This window comes from Perna viridis, chromosome 11 (assembly GCF_037379345.1).
Source record: "Perna viridis isolate PV_CMFRI_1.1 ecotype Kerala chromosome 11, ASM3737934v1, whole genome shotgun sequence".
NCBI lineage: Eukaryota > Metazoa > Mollusca > Bivalvia > Mytilida > Mytilidae > Perna > Perna viridis.
This window is the reverse complement of record NC_142455.1, coordinates 6,059,008-6,075,291: the sequence shown is the minus strand read 5'-3', so window position 1 is coordinate 6,075,291 and position 16,284 is coordinate 6,059,008. Positions and strand designations below refer to the sequence as shown.

At 32.4% G+C, this 16,284-nt stretch overlaps 1 protein-coding gene across 1 annotated transcript; it reads left to right on the top strand.

The window, feature by feature from the left end:
* The first annotated feature begins 339 nt into the window (after positions 1–339).
* Positions 340–14,075, top strand: LOC148602735 (acid-sensing ion channel 4-A-like). Its single transcript, XM_088553308.1, has 10 exons — positions 340–366; positions 1,417–1,776; positions 2,737–2,981; positions 3,797–3,874; positions 4,883–4,974; positions 7,226–7,389; positions 7,743–7,832; positions 12,149–12,246; positions 12,946–13,021; positions 13,703–14,075. The coding sequence occupies exons 1-10, from the start codon at positions 340–342 to the stop codon at positions 13,856–13,858; spliced, it is 1,386 nt and encodes a 461-aa protein (XP_088409434.1). The 3' UTR covers positions 13,859–14,075.
* The last annotated feature ends 2,209 nt before the right edge of the window (positions 14,076–16,284 follow it).

The window sequence follows — 16,284 nt, the reverse complement described above, 5'->3', positions numbered from 1 at the left end:
GTGAGGAAAAACGGTATTGGCCTTTACAAGAACTTCATCTTATTTTCCCTGAAACTTAGATGGAGATGTACTCAAAGTTGTTGGTGTCGTAATACCTGCATATCTGATGTTGGGAAGTAGTCCCATTAGGTTTATAGTCCATTCTGTGATTAATAAAGACCATACATTAAAATTGAAAAATAAATCTAACATTTCCATGACAATAACTGATCGTTTTATATATAAATTACAAAAAAGAGCGGCAAGGCAACGACTTACGATGCATAGGATTCTGTCAGTACTTTTAATTGAAGAATGATCCGAAGATTTTGCAGGAATCGACTTAAGAAATTTAAAGTCATGGATCAATGTGAACTTTATGAACAGGTTGGTAAACTATTTAGTACTTAATTTCTCGATCTTCGGGAGAAATTGAATGTATTCTAACGCTCCACACAGCGGCAGACGTTCCATTCCTCTTGTACTAATTCTAGAGTGGATTTCGAACGTCAGACGCTCTTCGGAGCTTGATGTATTCACTGGTTTGAAATACGTTGGATGCTAGGACAAAAACGTTAATTTTTTTTCTTTCTTCGCGTGTACATATAATACATATCTGTTATGTTTTTTTTTAATGTTTTTATGTGTTTGGTGTTAGATAAATATTACTAAAAATGATTCATTATGATTGTTCTGCATTATCATGCATCCTGATCCATTTAGTTTCATACTCTATTAAAATAAAATGGTAAACTTTCGTAAGTTAAGATGAAAAATTAAAAAAGGTTTTATATGGTTTATGGTATTAATTAAATACCAAACGCATCTTTGCACATCATTCGTCTTTTTTTACAGTATGGTAACTTTAAAAAAAGTTTCTATACCTAATTAATTGCATTAATACTTTTTTCCCACATTTTGACCATATTTTTTCCCCGACGCAGTCGGTTAAGTTTTATATTTTACTCATATATTTTACGCTCATCTTTGGAAATGCAGATCACCTGATAGAAATTCTTTTTCCCTTTTGGCCAAATATTGGTAACTTATTGCGTTCGAAAAGCTGTATCGAAGATTTAAATCGCGTCTCCTTTGTTGTTTATTTAATGAAATGTAAAATAAAAAGTGCCAATTTATTTCGCTTAGGCTACATGTATCTGCACTTGTTTTAACTTAAGGAGGTAGACCTGGGGTAAGGGACACAACTCTAACAAATCATTGGAACGTTTTCATTCAGCATTTTACATCAATATCATGTAAGCATCGAAATAACTTGGACTGACTTCATTCTGTTTCAAATGAAAGCTTGAAAGGCTTTGGTGAAATTGAATATGATACAAGGATATCGCTGATTTCAATAGTTTTGTTCCTTACCCTAGGTCTACCTCCTTAAGTCAGTCATATTTCGGTATCTAATTTACACACTCTCCCTTTCAGAATGACAAGGGAACTATTGCAATGGAAGAAAGTTACAATTCCAAGAAGTCATCAAGCGTGAAGACGTTGCTTTCAAATCTTGGATTGGAGTCAAACGTTCACGGTATTTCGAGATTAGTTTCTAACCGGCCGTTATATTTGAAGTTTCTGTGGCTTATTGCTTTTCTTGGATTAGCAGGATTTGGGCTATATCAAGTGTCGAGCATATTCCTTAACTTTCTCCAGTACCCAGTAAAAACTACAGTACGGGTCAGGTTTAACCCTCTTCCATTTCCGTCCGTTACAGTTTGCAATATGAACATCATTAAAAGATCAGAAGCTGACAGAATTAAAAACAAGAAGTTAAAACAAATACTGAATGTAAGTAATTTATTATTAAAATCGGATATACAGACATTTAAAAAAAATGTTTGTTTACCAGGATAGCGTTTCTATTTTTCACTGTCACCAAAAGAGCTGTACGTACATACGCAATTTTCATTTCCGGTTATTTTCCCCTTTTCTTTAGACGAACACCTCGGTATTTTTTAGCGGTGAGCTCGCATCTAGCCCGAGAGGTTGTGGATTCGAACTGCGGTCGGGTCGCACCAAAGGCTTTAAAATTGGTAGCCACCTCTCCGCCAAGCACGCGGTATACAAGGGGATAGAATGATAACTTGGGAGTGAGCACAATGTGTCATAGGGCGTTAACCCAATCAAGTAAATTCATCACACGACGCAGTTTGAACGATAAAATACTGATAAAGTATATAATAATATTTTCAATAACTGTTTTAACATAATTATGCATTGGTATTCTGACGAAAAAAAGGTGCTTAATAAGTTTTACATTCAAATCGAAGTAGCAGTTTATAAACTTTGACCTTAAACGACATTAAATCCACTTCTGGAAAGGCAAAATTACGTACAATTGCGGTTAGAATTCAAAGAAAAATAATATAATTATCAGAATACGATTTTAACTCTTATTCAGATGGAAATATTGGTTTGTCAACGGGTAATATCTGTAAATGAGATTAACGATATAACTCTTAGTTAATAGTTATTTTGTGAATTTCTTACACGTAGCTATTGTCCATAAAGAGTTTACCGTGATGTCCTGTCAATTTTTGAATAAAATTGGGCTTATAAATAATTGTACGTGTTATGTATTCCACATTAAAATCTCTAGTTTGTACGCTGATATTTTTTCATTTGGAAATTATGATACTGAGAAACAAAAAACATGTTTCTTCTTGCTATAATTTCGACAGAAAATTTTGAGATGAAAATTCAAACAAATATAAATCTTTGACTGTTCAAATCATTTATATTTCGTAGGGAACTTACGTTCCACCAATTAGCAACACGACAAATACAACATCTAACAGTCTGCGGGGAATTTTAGATACTGACCCAAATATTACCGATCCACTCGGGCTCCATGACTCGCTTGACCCAGCCTCGGATTGGATGACCAATCATAACAATTTCTACAATTCTGAAGGACCAATAGAACCAGTAGTTCTTGATAAAAAGTCAATGATACAGCAGAAATTTGTAGACGAATACCAAAAACTGAGCAGGCAAGTCTCAGAGATATTGATTATTGACTAATGATCGAATATTAGCCTAAATATGATCTTTTTTTCCTTTTGTTTTTTAAAACTGCAAATACAAGATACAAGTTCGCCAATACGGATTTAAGCCGTCAAATGCGTCATACGGGCTGGTTAAACTGCATATTGGCCAAGGCTAATATGACTTATTGAACTAGTTAGTCAATGAAGGTATAATTACGTTAAGTTTTCCATTCTGGCTGAATTATTGGTCCTCGCCTAGCAAAAATGGCCATCGGCTAAGTCTCAGTCCAATATGGCTAGCCTCGGACCAATAACTAATTCAATATGGAAAAGCTGACGCAATAACTAGCCTCGGACCAATAACTAATTCAATATGGAAAACCTGACGCAATAACTAGCCTCGGACCAATAACTAATTCAATATGGAAAACCTGTCGCAATAATACTGTATTTCTATACTTTTTTAGATTTTTTTCAGATATTGGGATCTTGCCGTAGTTATTATTTTGATTGACTTTGTCGGAACGAGTTCTCTATCTTTTAATACACTTTTCAATCGCATTAGTTAGATGCCTTTCATTCGTAATAAGTTACCGAGGAAAGAAATTTGCACTTTACAACAAGCTAGGTACATGTGCACGAGTAGGATGATTTCGTTTTTCATGTTCTCTTCAAGCCTTCACTTTTCTACTAGCATAATTTAGGAAGATGGCAATCAAAGACTATTAATTCCTATGTTTTGGCAACGTTGACATCTAGAACATTTAATTCATGAAAGATTTTGTTTGTTTTTATATTACCTGAAATGTATGTTTCAGGAAAAACAGGAGTGAACTAGGACACCAGATAGAGAACATGCTATTAGACTGTACCTTCTCCGGCACTAAATGTGATAGGTTTGTAATCAAAATACTAGGCTTGTTTTCCATTAACCGGTATGAACAACCAACTTTCCCTGATTCTACTTCCGGTTCGTCTGGTTCTGAGACAAACCGCTTGGTACGAACCAGTAATGGAACAAAAGTCTGTGTTTCCAGTGGAACGAACCGTATAATAGAAAGAACTATATTAACCGACAAACAAAACTCCCCGCTAAAAATATCCGGGAAATAAATGTTTATTTTATACCGCCTTGAAAGCAGGTATAGACTGATCGTGATGTCCGTTTGTACCTATATTTCTACTTTATGGTGCGGAAAAGTTTGTAATAGCACACTAATTGTTCTTTTTTGTTGCCTTTTGTAATATTGGCTTGTTATCTGGTTGAACCAAGCTGTCGATGGTAATTTTGAACGTACAAGAATACTATGAAGATTTTTCCGACGCAGTCGGTATATTTTCGCTTTTTACCCCTTGACCTTAAGACGCTCTTCCATGGAAACGCAAGTCGCCTGATTGCAATTCTGTTTCCCGTTTGGCCAAATACAATCTCAATGAAATGCAGAAAATTAAAAGTAGAAAGAAAAACATTTTACCGCGTCGGCTATATCTTTTTTTTAAATATAGCATTTGTTTTCTTTTTCTAAATTGGACATAAATATATCTAGAATATTAAGGTTGACAAAATTTTACCTTTCTCTTTGAAAATACTTAGACATATTAGGTACGTGTTTGACATTTTAGTAATAGAAATTTGCTCAGTCCCTTCTTTACATAATACTTTCAGATGTAATACTAATGTTTGACATTATGAGCTAATGCGAATGGACATCTCCCCTATTTACTCCATATAAATTTCCATCCTTATTCCTTATAGAAAATTCTCCATTCCCTATAGTAAAATCCCTTTCTTCATTCTAAATTTTATGTATTTGAATTTTTTAAAATTTGCACGGAAGCGTATTAGCGTCACCTTAATTAAAAAAAGAGCAGTTGTATATTCATATTTGTTTTATGCTCTACAGTCCAGCTAAGAAGATTGTGACATATGAATATGGGAACTGTTATACACTGCAGTCACCGCGGTATTTGTCTGCTTCAAGTGGCCCTCAAGGAGGTCAGTATACAGCTGTAAAAGACCTATTTTAAACTACAGTATTTTCTAACATTAATCTATTTAAAAAAAAAGTAATATTTATTACATGGCATGGTTCACACTATCTAATTTGAAGAGTTTTGAACTAAAAACGAGTAATATAGCAAATTTCAGGGATTAGAGTCGGTCTTTACGTGATAAACAATAACAGGGAGAAACGTATTAGGTGGTTAGCCGGACGATTAAAAAAGAGTATTTCAATTTAAGTTTGATATTTAGTTTAAATTTTCCTGTCAATTGTCCAGTTAAGTAGCACTCCAGCTAAGAATCACGCAAAATTTGATTCATAGGTAAATAGCCTACATATTTTTATTTTTGATATTTTGTTTTAATTGCCATAGTAAACAGACATTAATACTCAGTTTTTCATATAATCCGTGTTCATAGGTGATAAGAACTATATAGAATGCACTGTAGATTTCAAAATTAAGGGAGATAACTCTGTAAATGACACTCAAATATAATAGAATCTATTGGATTTTCAATGTTAATTATCTCCTAAGAGCAGGCATATTTAAATGAATAAGTACACATTTCATAATATAGACCCATAAAACAACTTATTTACAGAAATAAAAGTATGTAGCCATATTTAGGGTGTATCACATTTTTTTTTAAATTGCATGATTCTTACAAAGACCGCTACTTAACTTCTTAAGTTCATCAAATGATTTTCTCAATTCAGCGCAAACATGTTTGTGTAAAGTATCTCAGCATTTAATCAAAGACGCCAGACATCATGAACCAGCAAGTCCAAAATTTTGCAGCTGATTATCAACTTATCTGCAACTTTACTGGTGCATACATTTTTGAACATACACATGTACTTCTAGGTACATCATGAATACGATTATATATATAGTGGATGTAATGGTCACAGTTCATATTTTTGTGCATGCAGGAAGATGTAAGGTGAAGGTAAAGGAACCCCGTGCATACAGTGACTTGTCCGTTTTTACTGGGCGTCAGTAAAAACCAAAATCCTCTACGTAATACCCACAATAGAGACATAGTAGGCCATCGATCTAAATAAGTTTCAAATATTCCCACTAAGAACTCTTTTGTATGCTTGCACTTATTAACAAAGGAGAACGCCTGAGCTCCGAACTGGGAAGAATTCAGGAATCAATTCCACCTGGTACATTCAGAAGATACCACAATACTGCGAGGGAAAACACAGAAGTACCATATCCTAATATATGTTTGCTAACGTGCGATGAGGGACATGATCTACCCCTTCATCTTGCATCATCCCGCTTGTACTGTGACACCTGTTTAAGAAGGTAGACCTAGGGTAAGGGAAATTACTCTTGAAATCAGTGATATGTTTGTATCATATTCAATTTCACCAAAGCCTATCAGGCTTTCATATGAAACAGAATGAAATCAATCCAAATTACTTTGATGCTTACAAAAGATTGATGTAAAATGCTGAATACAAACATTCCAATGATTTGTAAGAATTATGTCCCTGAACCTAGATCTACCTCCTTAATATAAAATATTCATGAACATTAACAATATCAGAATAAAATGAATAAAAGGATAACTGGACATCAGTCTCTTTAATACTGTTGTACATGTGAATAATAAAATTATCTGAGTGATTAACTGGAAAAAGTTCATTTGTAGCTTGAAAGTTGTCCATTTAACTTATTGACAAATCAATGTACAAGTACGATTTGAAAATAAAAGAGCTCCACACATCAATGACCACTCTATACATTCAAAGAGGAATAAGACTGATTCATTGTACACATATGTTCAGTAAATTAAAGTTCGTTTTAGCGCATTCTTTCTCCATGAGCTGTCCCGATCACATTGGGTATGTGGAAGTCACAGGCTTGTACATGGACTGATGTGTGTCCAATAATGATTCAAGTTGTTAGATTATCACCTTGCGTTTTTGAGTTACATAACTAAAAAGTACAACAGCAAATGTTCTATCAAAGAAAACCCAACAAAGGTGATGAAGAGGAAAAAAGGGGGAAGGGTGGGTCGAACAAATTACACTTGTGGATACTGATCAGAGTTGAGCGCTCAGTTGAAAAAAAACCCACTTAAATTGTAACTGAATACCCGGATGAAAAATTATAAACTAATTAAGAAAAGAATACCGGAAACATAACCAAAAACGAGTGGAACCATTTGGAATAAAGATGTGTAAAAATCTGACATCACGCAGAATGATTTTAAAAATTAATTGTTTTAGGCATGACATTAACAATCAATCTAGAAAACCATGAAGCATTCGAAGAAATGACTGAAGGATTCGGGTTACGTCTGGTAATCCATGAAGTCGGAAGTTTTCCGCTACCGGTAGAGAAAGGGATGACTATTTCCGGGGGTGTCGCGACCTCAATTTCACTTAAATTAGTAAGTTTCTTTGCACTTGAAGATTATGTAGCAAAGGTTTAATCCAAACAACTCCTTTAAAATTCAAAATTCAAAGTTCCGTGCTTTTCATAAAAAATGAAAAACGTTTAGTTCAGCACTTTTCAGTTTGAACCGTCTTTGACTATTATGAAAGTTGTGAATATATTGACTCGCCACTATCTCCATGATTTATTACTGCAACCCCCTGCCGAATTAGTTGCGTTTTTATTTACATATTATGACATATTTATATAGGAAAATTACGAATACATTTTTGTCTTATTTTTGTCCCGTCGCCTAGCGGAAATGCAAAAAATCATTCAAAAAGCAAAGATAATTGTGCATAATTTCAGACAAAAATCAAGAGAATGAACAGCCCTTATGGTAAATGTGAAGATCCTTTAGATTATTTCAAGAAGAACCAAGTCAGATATACAATACAGGTAAATGTAATATAAAACCGTGATTATCGAGTTTTTCAATGAAATGTTTCTACATTTTAAGGAAGTAGGAGTAGGGAAAGGGATAACTCTTGAAATCAGTAATATGTTTGTATCATTCAATTTCATTAAAGCCTTTCAAGCTTTCCTTTGAAACAGAATGAAATCAGTCCAAGTTACTTTGATGATATTGATGTTAAATGCTTAATACAAACGTTCCAATGATTTGTAAGAGTTATGCCCCTTACCCTAATATACCTCCTTAAGTATCAGAGTTCAGGTGATTCATGCCTATCACAACAACCCACAAACCTTACTTCTATTTTTTATTCAGATAAGTCTTTCATATTCATTCAATAGTAAATTTGAGATGAAAATCATGTAGACTGTACATAAAATGGGAGCTTTTGCAAGAGTTATTATTCTTGATTTCGTTGATTAAAGTTGGGGACAAATCGTTAAGTTTTCTTCAAAATTACAAATATGTATGCAGAAAGGACTACAGTTACGAGAAATATGTACTAGATTGAAAAAGCAATGATGTTCGCTGTTTTGGCCCACGAATTTTATACTTAAATTATATATCATGTAGCAACCAGTAGATTATAAAATTGATACAAAAATATATCAATTTTTTCTAGAGACCGTTAGCAATGCATTAAACTTTTAAATATTATTTACTGTCACATTGAATTTACAGTTAGAACATATTTGCGAATTGTCGACGAATTTTGCATTTGTCATACTCAGTAATTATTGTACTACAAAAAAGTCGCTGATTAATTATATAATGAATTATGGAATATGTAATATTTATGGTTTGGGAATTTTCTCGCTACTGCAAAAATCAAATTTGCATTTACAGCTAAAATCACAAATTCGTAATAAATAATTCAATACTTTCTGATTTTACTTTGCAAAGAACAGATCTACATAAATTTGTAAATGATTACAATACTATTACACGTTGTTTTTCTTTTTTTTTTTTGGTGTACAAGGGTTGTATTTTGAATTGCTGGGAATCTTTAGTGCTGAGTAGTTGTGGCTGTAAAGTTGGTTACTTGAAGACGGAGCTGGGATTTTTCACTGATCATGATAACTCGACAGAATATACTATTAACACCGGCGGCTGCATTACATACACCGGTAGGTTGTTTGTTAAAGAGTAATCAAGGGAACCAAGGATCTAGCGGAAATCAAAAGAAAGTAATCCAGGAACAAAGACCAAACATGGAAAACAGACATAAACAACAAAGAACATTCAGTAACTAAAATAATACATACAAAGTAACAAAAGCAAATGGGTAACTCCTCGTACTCCATTAAAAACTTGGAGCATGGACCAGGTGCACCGGTAGGGCAAGCGTCCTTAAAGTTATACCTAACAAATGTAAAAAAAAAAAAAAACGAAAGCAAGATAGTGAGAGAACAAAGATGATTTGAAATCGATTCACACAGACATAAAACTAGAACAATTGTGAGCAAAGCTAAGTTGGTGATGCCTCCTGCTCTCCCTTCAAGAAAGCATCGAGAAATCTTAAAAGCTCTTTCAGATGGAAGAACAAAATTGAGGTGCACAATGGAACGATGTGTTAAACCGTGTGGAAGTTTCATTCACCGGTTTGCGAGGGATTTTGAATCTGAACATGAGACGAAAGAACGAACGGATGGTTGGACAGTAAGATCCCTATTCAACCCCTGCTTTTCAAGGAACATATTTATTAGCATACCCATTCAAGAATTAGTTTGCTTTTTTACTTCTTGACTTTGAAATTTCTAATTTTGTGTTACATGTTTTTTTTTCTAATCCTGCATTTATTCAGATAAAGCAAGGGAATTATTATTTCATATGGATCTTAAAATTTCTTTTTCAGATAAAGTGTGTTATCTTTACTTAAGGAGAGATTTTCTTCGGAGAACTTCGGAGTATTGTTATTGTCCTCCCCCTTGCTTGTAAGTTGATTCTGTCTTGATATATATCGTTTAAAACGAAAACAATCTGACAGTGGATGAAAACAAAAAAATCACTTTATTTCTCATTCAGAAACAGTTACAGACCACATAACCAGTCTCTGTTTGTCACTCCCTTGTTGCACTTTCGAGATACAAATATATAGGATGTGTGTAAAATTGTCACTTTGCAAGAGTTGTCGTTCTTGATTTTGATTGATTTGCTTTTAGTGGAAAAAAGACTATATGGTTTTTTAAACAATACAGATCAAAATACAAAGAGGACTATAGTTAAATATAGCATATGTAGACCCCTCTCTAAAAAAACAAAACAAACAAAACAAAAACAAAACAAAAACAAAACAAACAAACAAACAAACAAACATCGTTGGTTTGGTAGTTTTTTTTCTAAACCATGAGACATCTTCACAATAGGCAATCTCTGAATTTTACACAGACTAGTACTTAACATAAGCATGAACAAACTTAGTGACATAATTTGCTAATGTCATTTTACAAAAAAAACCCCAAAAAACAATACTTCAATAAAAGCAGATTGATTTATTGTTGGGATTTAACGCCCTAACAGCAATAAAAAATACTTCAATAAAAGCAGTGTAAGTGCAATATCTAGCCTTACAATTTCCGAAACAGAGGTTGGTAGCTCCTTCGCCCTTGTGCCGTAGGAGATACAAGGACCTCTATTTCGGAGATTGCTAGCCTTTGTTTCAAACCAATTACGGATTTAGGGCGGTTCTTTTAAGAACTTATTCAATCCTGCTTAAATGTGATTACTAGTGATCTTTTAATCATAAAGTTCTTTCTATTTAAGGATTGATTTCGTTGCTGGTTAGATTATGGGATGTAAACGACTTTGGAAGGGTTTACGCTGAATAAACTTTTTAGCGTAAATCGACCCAAAGTCTTTTATATCCAATTGTCTAACCAACAGTTGATAACTATTTTTATACTTCCAAAATAAATAAAAATTGAAAAATATAATGTTTTTATAAATTAAGTATGAAATCAACACTGTTGTTAATGCGGATCAATACTGTCAACAGTCAATCGTTTGCAAACGCTGAACTATTCAGAATTTTACAAAAATTAAAATATTTTGAAATATGTTCCCAATGATGTGACCTACAAGTATGAGCATGTCCAAAGCAGAAAGTCAAATGCAACAAGTGCACATCAGAAGATTTTGAAGATCGCAAAAATATTATCAAATATTTTATCATATCAGTTATATGCTTATTTCATATATCTCAAGTGGGGAAACTGGGACATTGATTATACAAAAAAACGTACCTTTTTTTGAAGTGAATCTACAAACAGTGTTACATTTAATGATAAGATTTAAAAAAAAACACCAGTTAACTGTCAGTCTCCGCAAGAATCATGCAGTAGGTGAAACGTGATCAAAATTTTGACAATATAGTTTAACTATTTCTTCAATCAGATTCATGAAAAATGCAACAAAAAGATTTTTTGTATCATTTTATAAAATGAGATAAATAAACACCACAATTGCACCGTAAATTCACATTTCAGAGGCAGACAACTGTCAACAACCTTAATTTGTAACACATATTCAAATTTGTATAGTGTTCAAATACTTATTATTTCAAATTGGGAATAATTTCTTGAATGAACTTATATTGTATATAAACATATAGGTTTCAGGTGTTTCCTATTTTGCCTGACTCTTACAAAGTTTTGTACTCAATTATGAATGGTTCTGCATATATTCACGATCGCTCTTAGAATGATTTTTTTAAAGTCTTTTAATTTCTTTTAATTTGCAAATATTTCTTAAAATAGTGAAAACGTGTACTCAGCATCTTCTTCAGGAGCAATTTGGCCTCACAGGAAAAAACTGGTGAGAAACTTCATTATTTTAATTTCAATTACTAAGAATATAATGCATGTTAAATTTGTTTTTATTTTTAAGTCGAGGTATTTTTCCCCTTTTCGACTTATTAAACGAATTTCTACTCGAAATATAAAACGAAAATAGAATAAAAGTAAGTTAGACTGATTTTGTTCAGCATATTTATAAAGTTATTGATTAGAGTTTAGTAATTAATGTAGCATTACTGTCATGAATAATTTCAATTAGTGGAGAAAGACTTCAGTGAAATTAAAAAAAATACCATGATTAGACGAATAAAAGTAAAATAATATCTTTTAAAAGCGTAGAAAAAAGCAAAGAAAAACTGGATAAAATCAACACAAAATAGAAAACACAGACGATTTATACAAGTATATGATCTTTTATGGACCCATTTCACACCATGAATTAGAATCTAGTGCATCGTGAGGGTAAGCACTCTCTGCTTTCTTTAATTTTGCACAACCAATTTTAGGCTGAGCTGAAGAATCTTTCATGCGAGACGTACAATGTCTCGGCTACAGGAGAAATAGCAACATGTGGCTTAGATAGTCTGAATATATCCGAGTTGAGGTATATATTATATTAGATATTAAACAAAACTATCGGCCTGAATATATATTTGAGGGCCAGAGAAATTTCTTCTTGTACGATCTGCAAAATGAAGCTGTTATTTTTTGTGTTTGCTATGTTGAAAATCACACCACATTCCTCAAACTGTTTTTCTCTCCAGTTGACTTTTTATTACACTCATCATAGTTATGTATGGTTCATATATTGTTAAAACATGCTCGCTTATTCTATATGTATATCTGTATATTGTATTTAGAAAAGGACTAAAATATGATTTTCTTTTGTCCAATCCATTTTTTAGCCAAAAAAAAAAGTTTGTTGAAACTAAACTTTTAATATCAAACTAAAGGCTACTTGATTAAACATAATTACTAAAGACGGAACTTCTTGTACTGACTGATTGAAAAATGCCAAGCCGCACAAATTAAATATGCATATTAGGTATCAAAAAAATTATTAGCCAGGGAAGCCTAGGATTTGTTAGAACAAATTTACATTATTCCAAATCGTTCGAGTGGTCGATTTGTTATTTTACACCTAACTTGGAAGCCTTAATGTGAAATAATTTTCTTGACAAGTAAAAATAAAATAATTAAGACTAAAGAATAATATACAACAGCTTAATTTGTTATCGTAAAGATAATTATTAACCAACTGTCTGGCCTTAACTAATCATTATATTCTTCTCCTTAATTCTAGCTCAAATTTCCTGAAAATACATATCTATTTTGAGGAACTTAATTACGAGGAAGTCATTGAAGAACCTCTGTATGATGTAAGTAAGAATTGGAAGATGTACGTGTAGGTAGTAACTATTATATAGACATATTTTAGGCATTGGTTTTAAATTACAGAATAGGCCTGGAAATGAAATATCTCCGGTTACAGTATTTAAAATTAGTCTCTTGAAAAAATGAAAGAAACTGATAGATTTACTTTTTTCAAGTTTTTTATGTTTCAACTTTACAATAAATATCTTATTTACTTTGAAAAATTAGTTAATTTTCAATTACATAATTCAAGTAAAATAAGTTAAATTTTAATTAAAAGAGAAATAGTAATGCATTTTGGTATTAACAAGACGAACTAAAACAAAACACACACACACACACACAAATTAATAACAGTTCCCTAGGAGCAACATTAAACTGAAACGAATACATGATTGTTGTTAAATGAAACAAGGTAATTCAAAAGTGTACTTCTTGAAACTATACCAAAAAGGGACCTAACTCTGAAATTTGAGGGTTCGAACTGTTCTGGTAGTATGGACACCTCCATATTGTGATTAATTGCGTACCAAGAAATATGTTGCTACACGAAATCCTGAATAGTATAGTTTGAAAGTGGTTGTGATGACAAAAATAGGGTTGACGGACGGACAAATCGCATAGAAAATATTAAAAATGATCTGTCAAATTAAAACAACAGTAACGTCTGTCATTCTTTTATCAAGGTTAACCAGATAATAGCGGATGTTGGTGGATCATTAGGACTGTGTCTAGGGTTTTCATTACTTTGTATATGTGAACTGATAGAAGCCATTGCAGAGGTTATACTAACAATGATAAGAAGGATTTGCAAGACAAACCGTATAAATGGTGCGAATTAACATTTACTGCGGGTTCTGAATCGTAATCTTGTTATCATCATATTTTGCTTTTAAGTAGTACTCCAGATAAGAATCATGCTAAATGTAATTAATATGTACGAACGCGTACATATTTTTATTTTTGATATTTTGTTTGAAACGTTATACAAAGCAGAATATAACATGTGGTTTTTCATATAACCCCTCTTCATAGGAGATATAAATTATATAGAATGTACCGAAGAATTCAACATAAAGAGCGATAACTCTGTAAATGAAACCATTGGATTTTGAATGTGAATTATCTTCTAGGAGCAGACAAATTGGAATGAATGATTATACATTTCATCATATAGACCTATAAAGCAACTTAATAACAAAAATAAACATGTTTATTCTTTTTTGGTGTGTATCACATATTACAGAATTTGCATGATTCTTTTCATTACCGCTATAACCTTGGTTCCCTTGATTATTCTTACAAAGACTGCTACTTAATTTTCTTCCATACGTTTTTGTACTGGTTTGTATTGAATACAAATATGTTGTTTACACATTATTCTCGAGTACAAAAGGAAGTGTATTGATTGGAGTATTTTAAATATCAAAAGGTCGTAAGAGGGCTTTTCCGATGCAGTCGGTTTAGTTTCGCTTCTTACCTTTTGTCCATAAAGACGCCCTTCCATGGAAATGCAAGCCACCTAATCACAATGCTGTTTCTCGATTGATCAAATACGGATAACTTAGTGGCATTTGAAAAAAAATGTATCGAAAATTACTGTTACAGTAAAAAAAAATATAAGTAAAAAGAACAAATTTTACAGCGTCAGCTACCTTTTTTGTTAAAGATAGTACTTGTTTTATACTAGGATCAAGTAAAATCTACGGTTTTCCATTTCCATGAAGTATTCAGGCGATTCAAAGGATAGTTTTGTAAAACTATGAAAAAAAGCAAAGCATCATTTCTAAACATCATATGACTTGTTGTAAAGGGAAATAATGCTCATTGAACTAGTCAACGAAAGTTGCAGCAGAGAATTCTGTGGGAAAAATCTGACCATCTGCATTTTTTTTAACATTTTTTTCTTCTGTTTCATTCTGTAATCACAAAGAAAACGATTCATCTCTCCCCTAAAATGTAATGCTTTTTGGGCCACACTCGACATATGTGAGAAAGTAATGTTTTAAAATAAAGCAAAAGAAAACACAGAAATTGGTTTGTTTGGTATTGGATAGGGTTCTAGGAACAAGTTTGTACCACAGTTCTCATATTAATGCCACAAATGATAATAGTTGAAGAATAGTTATAAAGCAGAATAAAACATATTACACGATTTGAAGTGCAAAAAGTTACATACCCATGAGTATCTGAGTTGTTATTATTCTTAATGGTGATATCAACAAAGAATGATAAAAGAAAGAAAAAAAAAATAAGGAAACATCAAAATTAGGACAATGTACATGGCGAACAGAATGACATATAAAATTGTTGGTAAGGAAAAGAAAAAAAAAAAAAAAAACAACAAAGAAACTTAAATACTTGGAATGTAAACTCCCACAAAAAGGACCGATTGCAAATAAGTAAAATCCTGACGTAGTCTTGCTACAATAATATAGCTCCCCGACACACCTTGTCAAGGCAAAATCACAAAAACAGTAGAGCAAGCCCAGGTTCAATATCTGTTAATGAAACAAAGTTCATGAATTTAATGATATAGAAATGCTTGAATGTCATAAATAGTAGACATAGTAAAAGTCCAATTTTAAAAGTCGCCTACAAAATCTATACATATGACAGTTTGAACCCTCAACCTATGATAACCTTTTGATAAATCATGCCGAAATCAGATGACCTAAATGACCTTTAAAAGGTATTGTTTTATTTAATAATACAACACGATCAAAATATGATAATAAAAAAAACTTGCAAAGAAGAAAGTATGCTGCACCATTGTCAGTCATAAGACCTAGCTATGTAGCTCTTTCCAAACAATATGACACCATTAGTAAATGTCAAGTTTGATATTTTTGTAATCCGGTTAGAAGTGCAATTCTACTAAAACTATATTGTCACATCTGTGTGAGTTTTTGAATTTGAAGGCTAAGTCACGAACATAAATAAACCCTGAATAATTATTGACTGTTTTACTATGACCAATGGAGCAGTGGTCAGATTTAGTTCCAAACACTATACATAATATCATAACTATTGATTGAAATGCAGTTTTAAAGTGGCGGGTAATAATAATAATATTATTACAAACATACAAAAAATCATACGCACACCGATAATAAAAAGATATAACGCGTTCCGTGAAATGGTGCTACTTTGAATGTTGTCTGCGGTAAATTGATTTGACAGTCTCCAAATTTTTCAGGTCAGATTATGTTGTAACCGAGACACTACCTGAACGTTTCCGTCAAATGAAACTAGAAATTACACCAAG

Coding starts and splice junctions, on each gene's coding strand:
- LOC148602735 (XM_088553308.1), top strand. CDS start 340: ATGGATCAATGTGAACTTTATGAACAG. Junction 1,777..2,736: donor AGTTAAAACAAATACTGAAT/GTAAGTAATTTA, acceptor TATATTTCGTAG/GGAACTTACGTTCCACCAAT. Junction 2,982..3,796: donor GAATACCAAAAACTGAGCAG/GCAAGTCTCAGA, acceptor TGTATGTTTCAG/GAAAAACAGGAGTGAACTAG.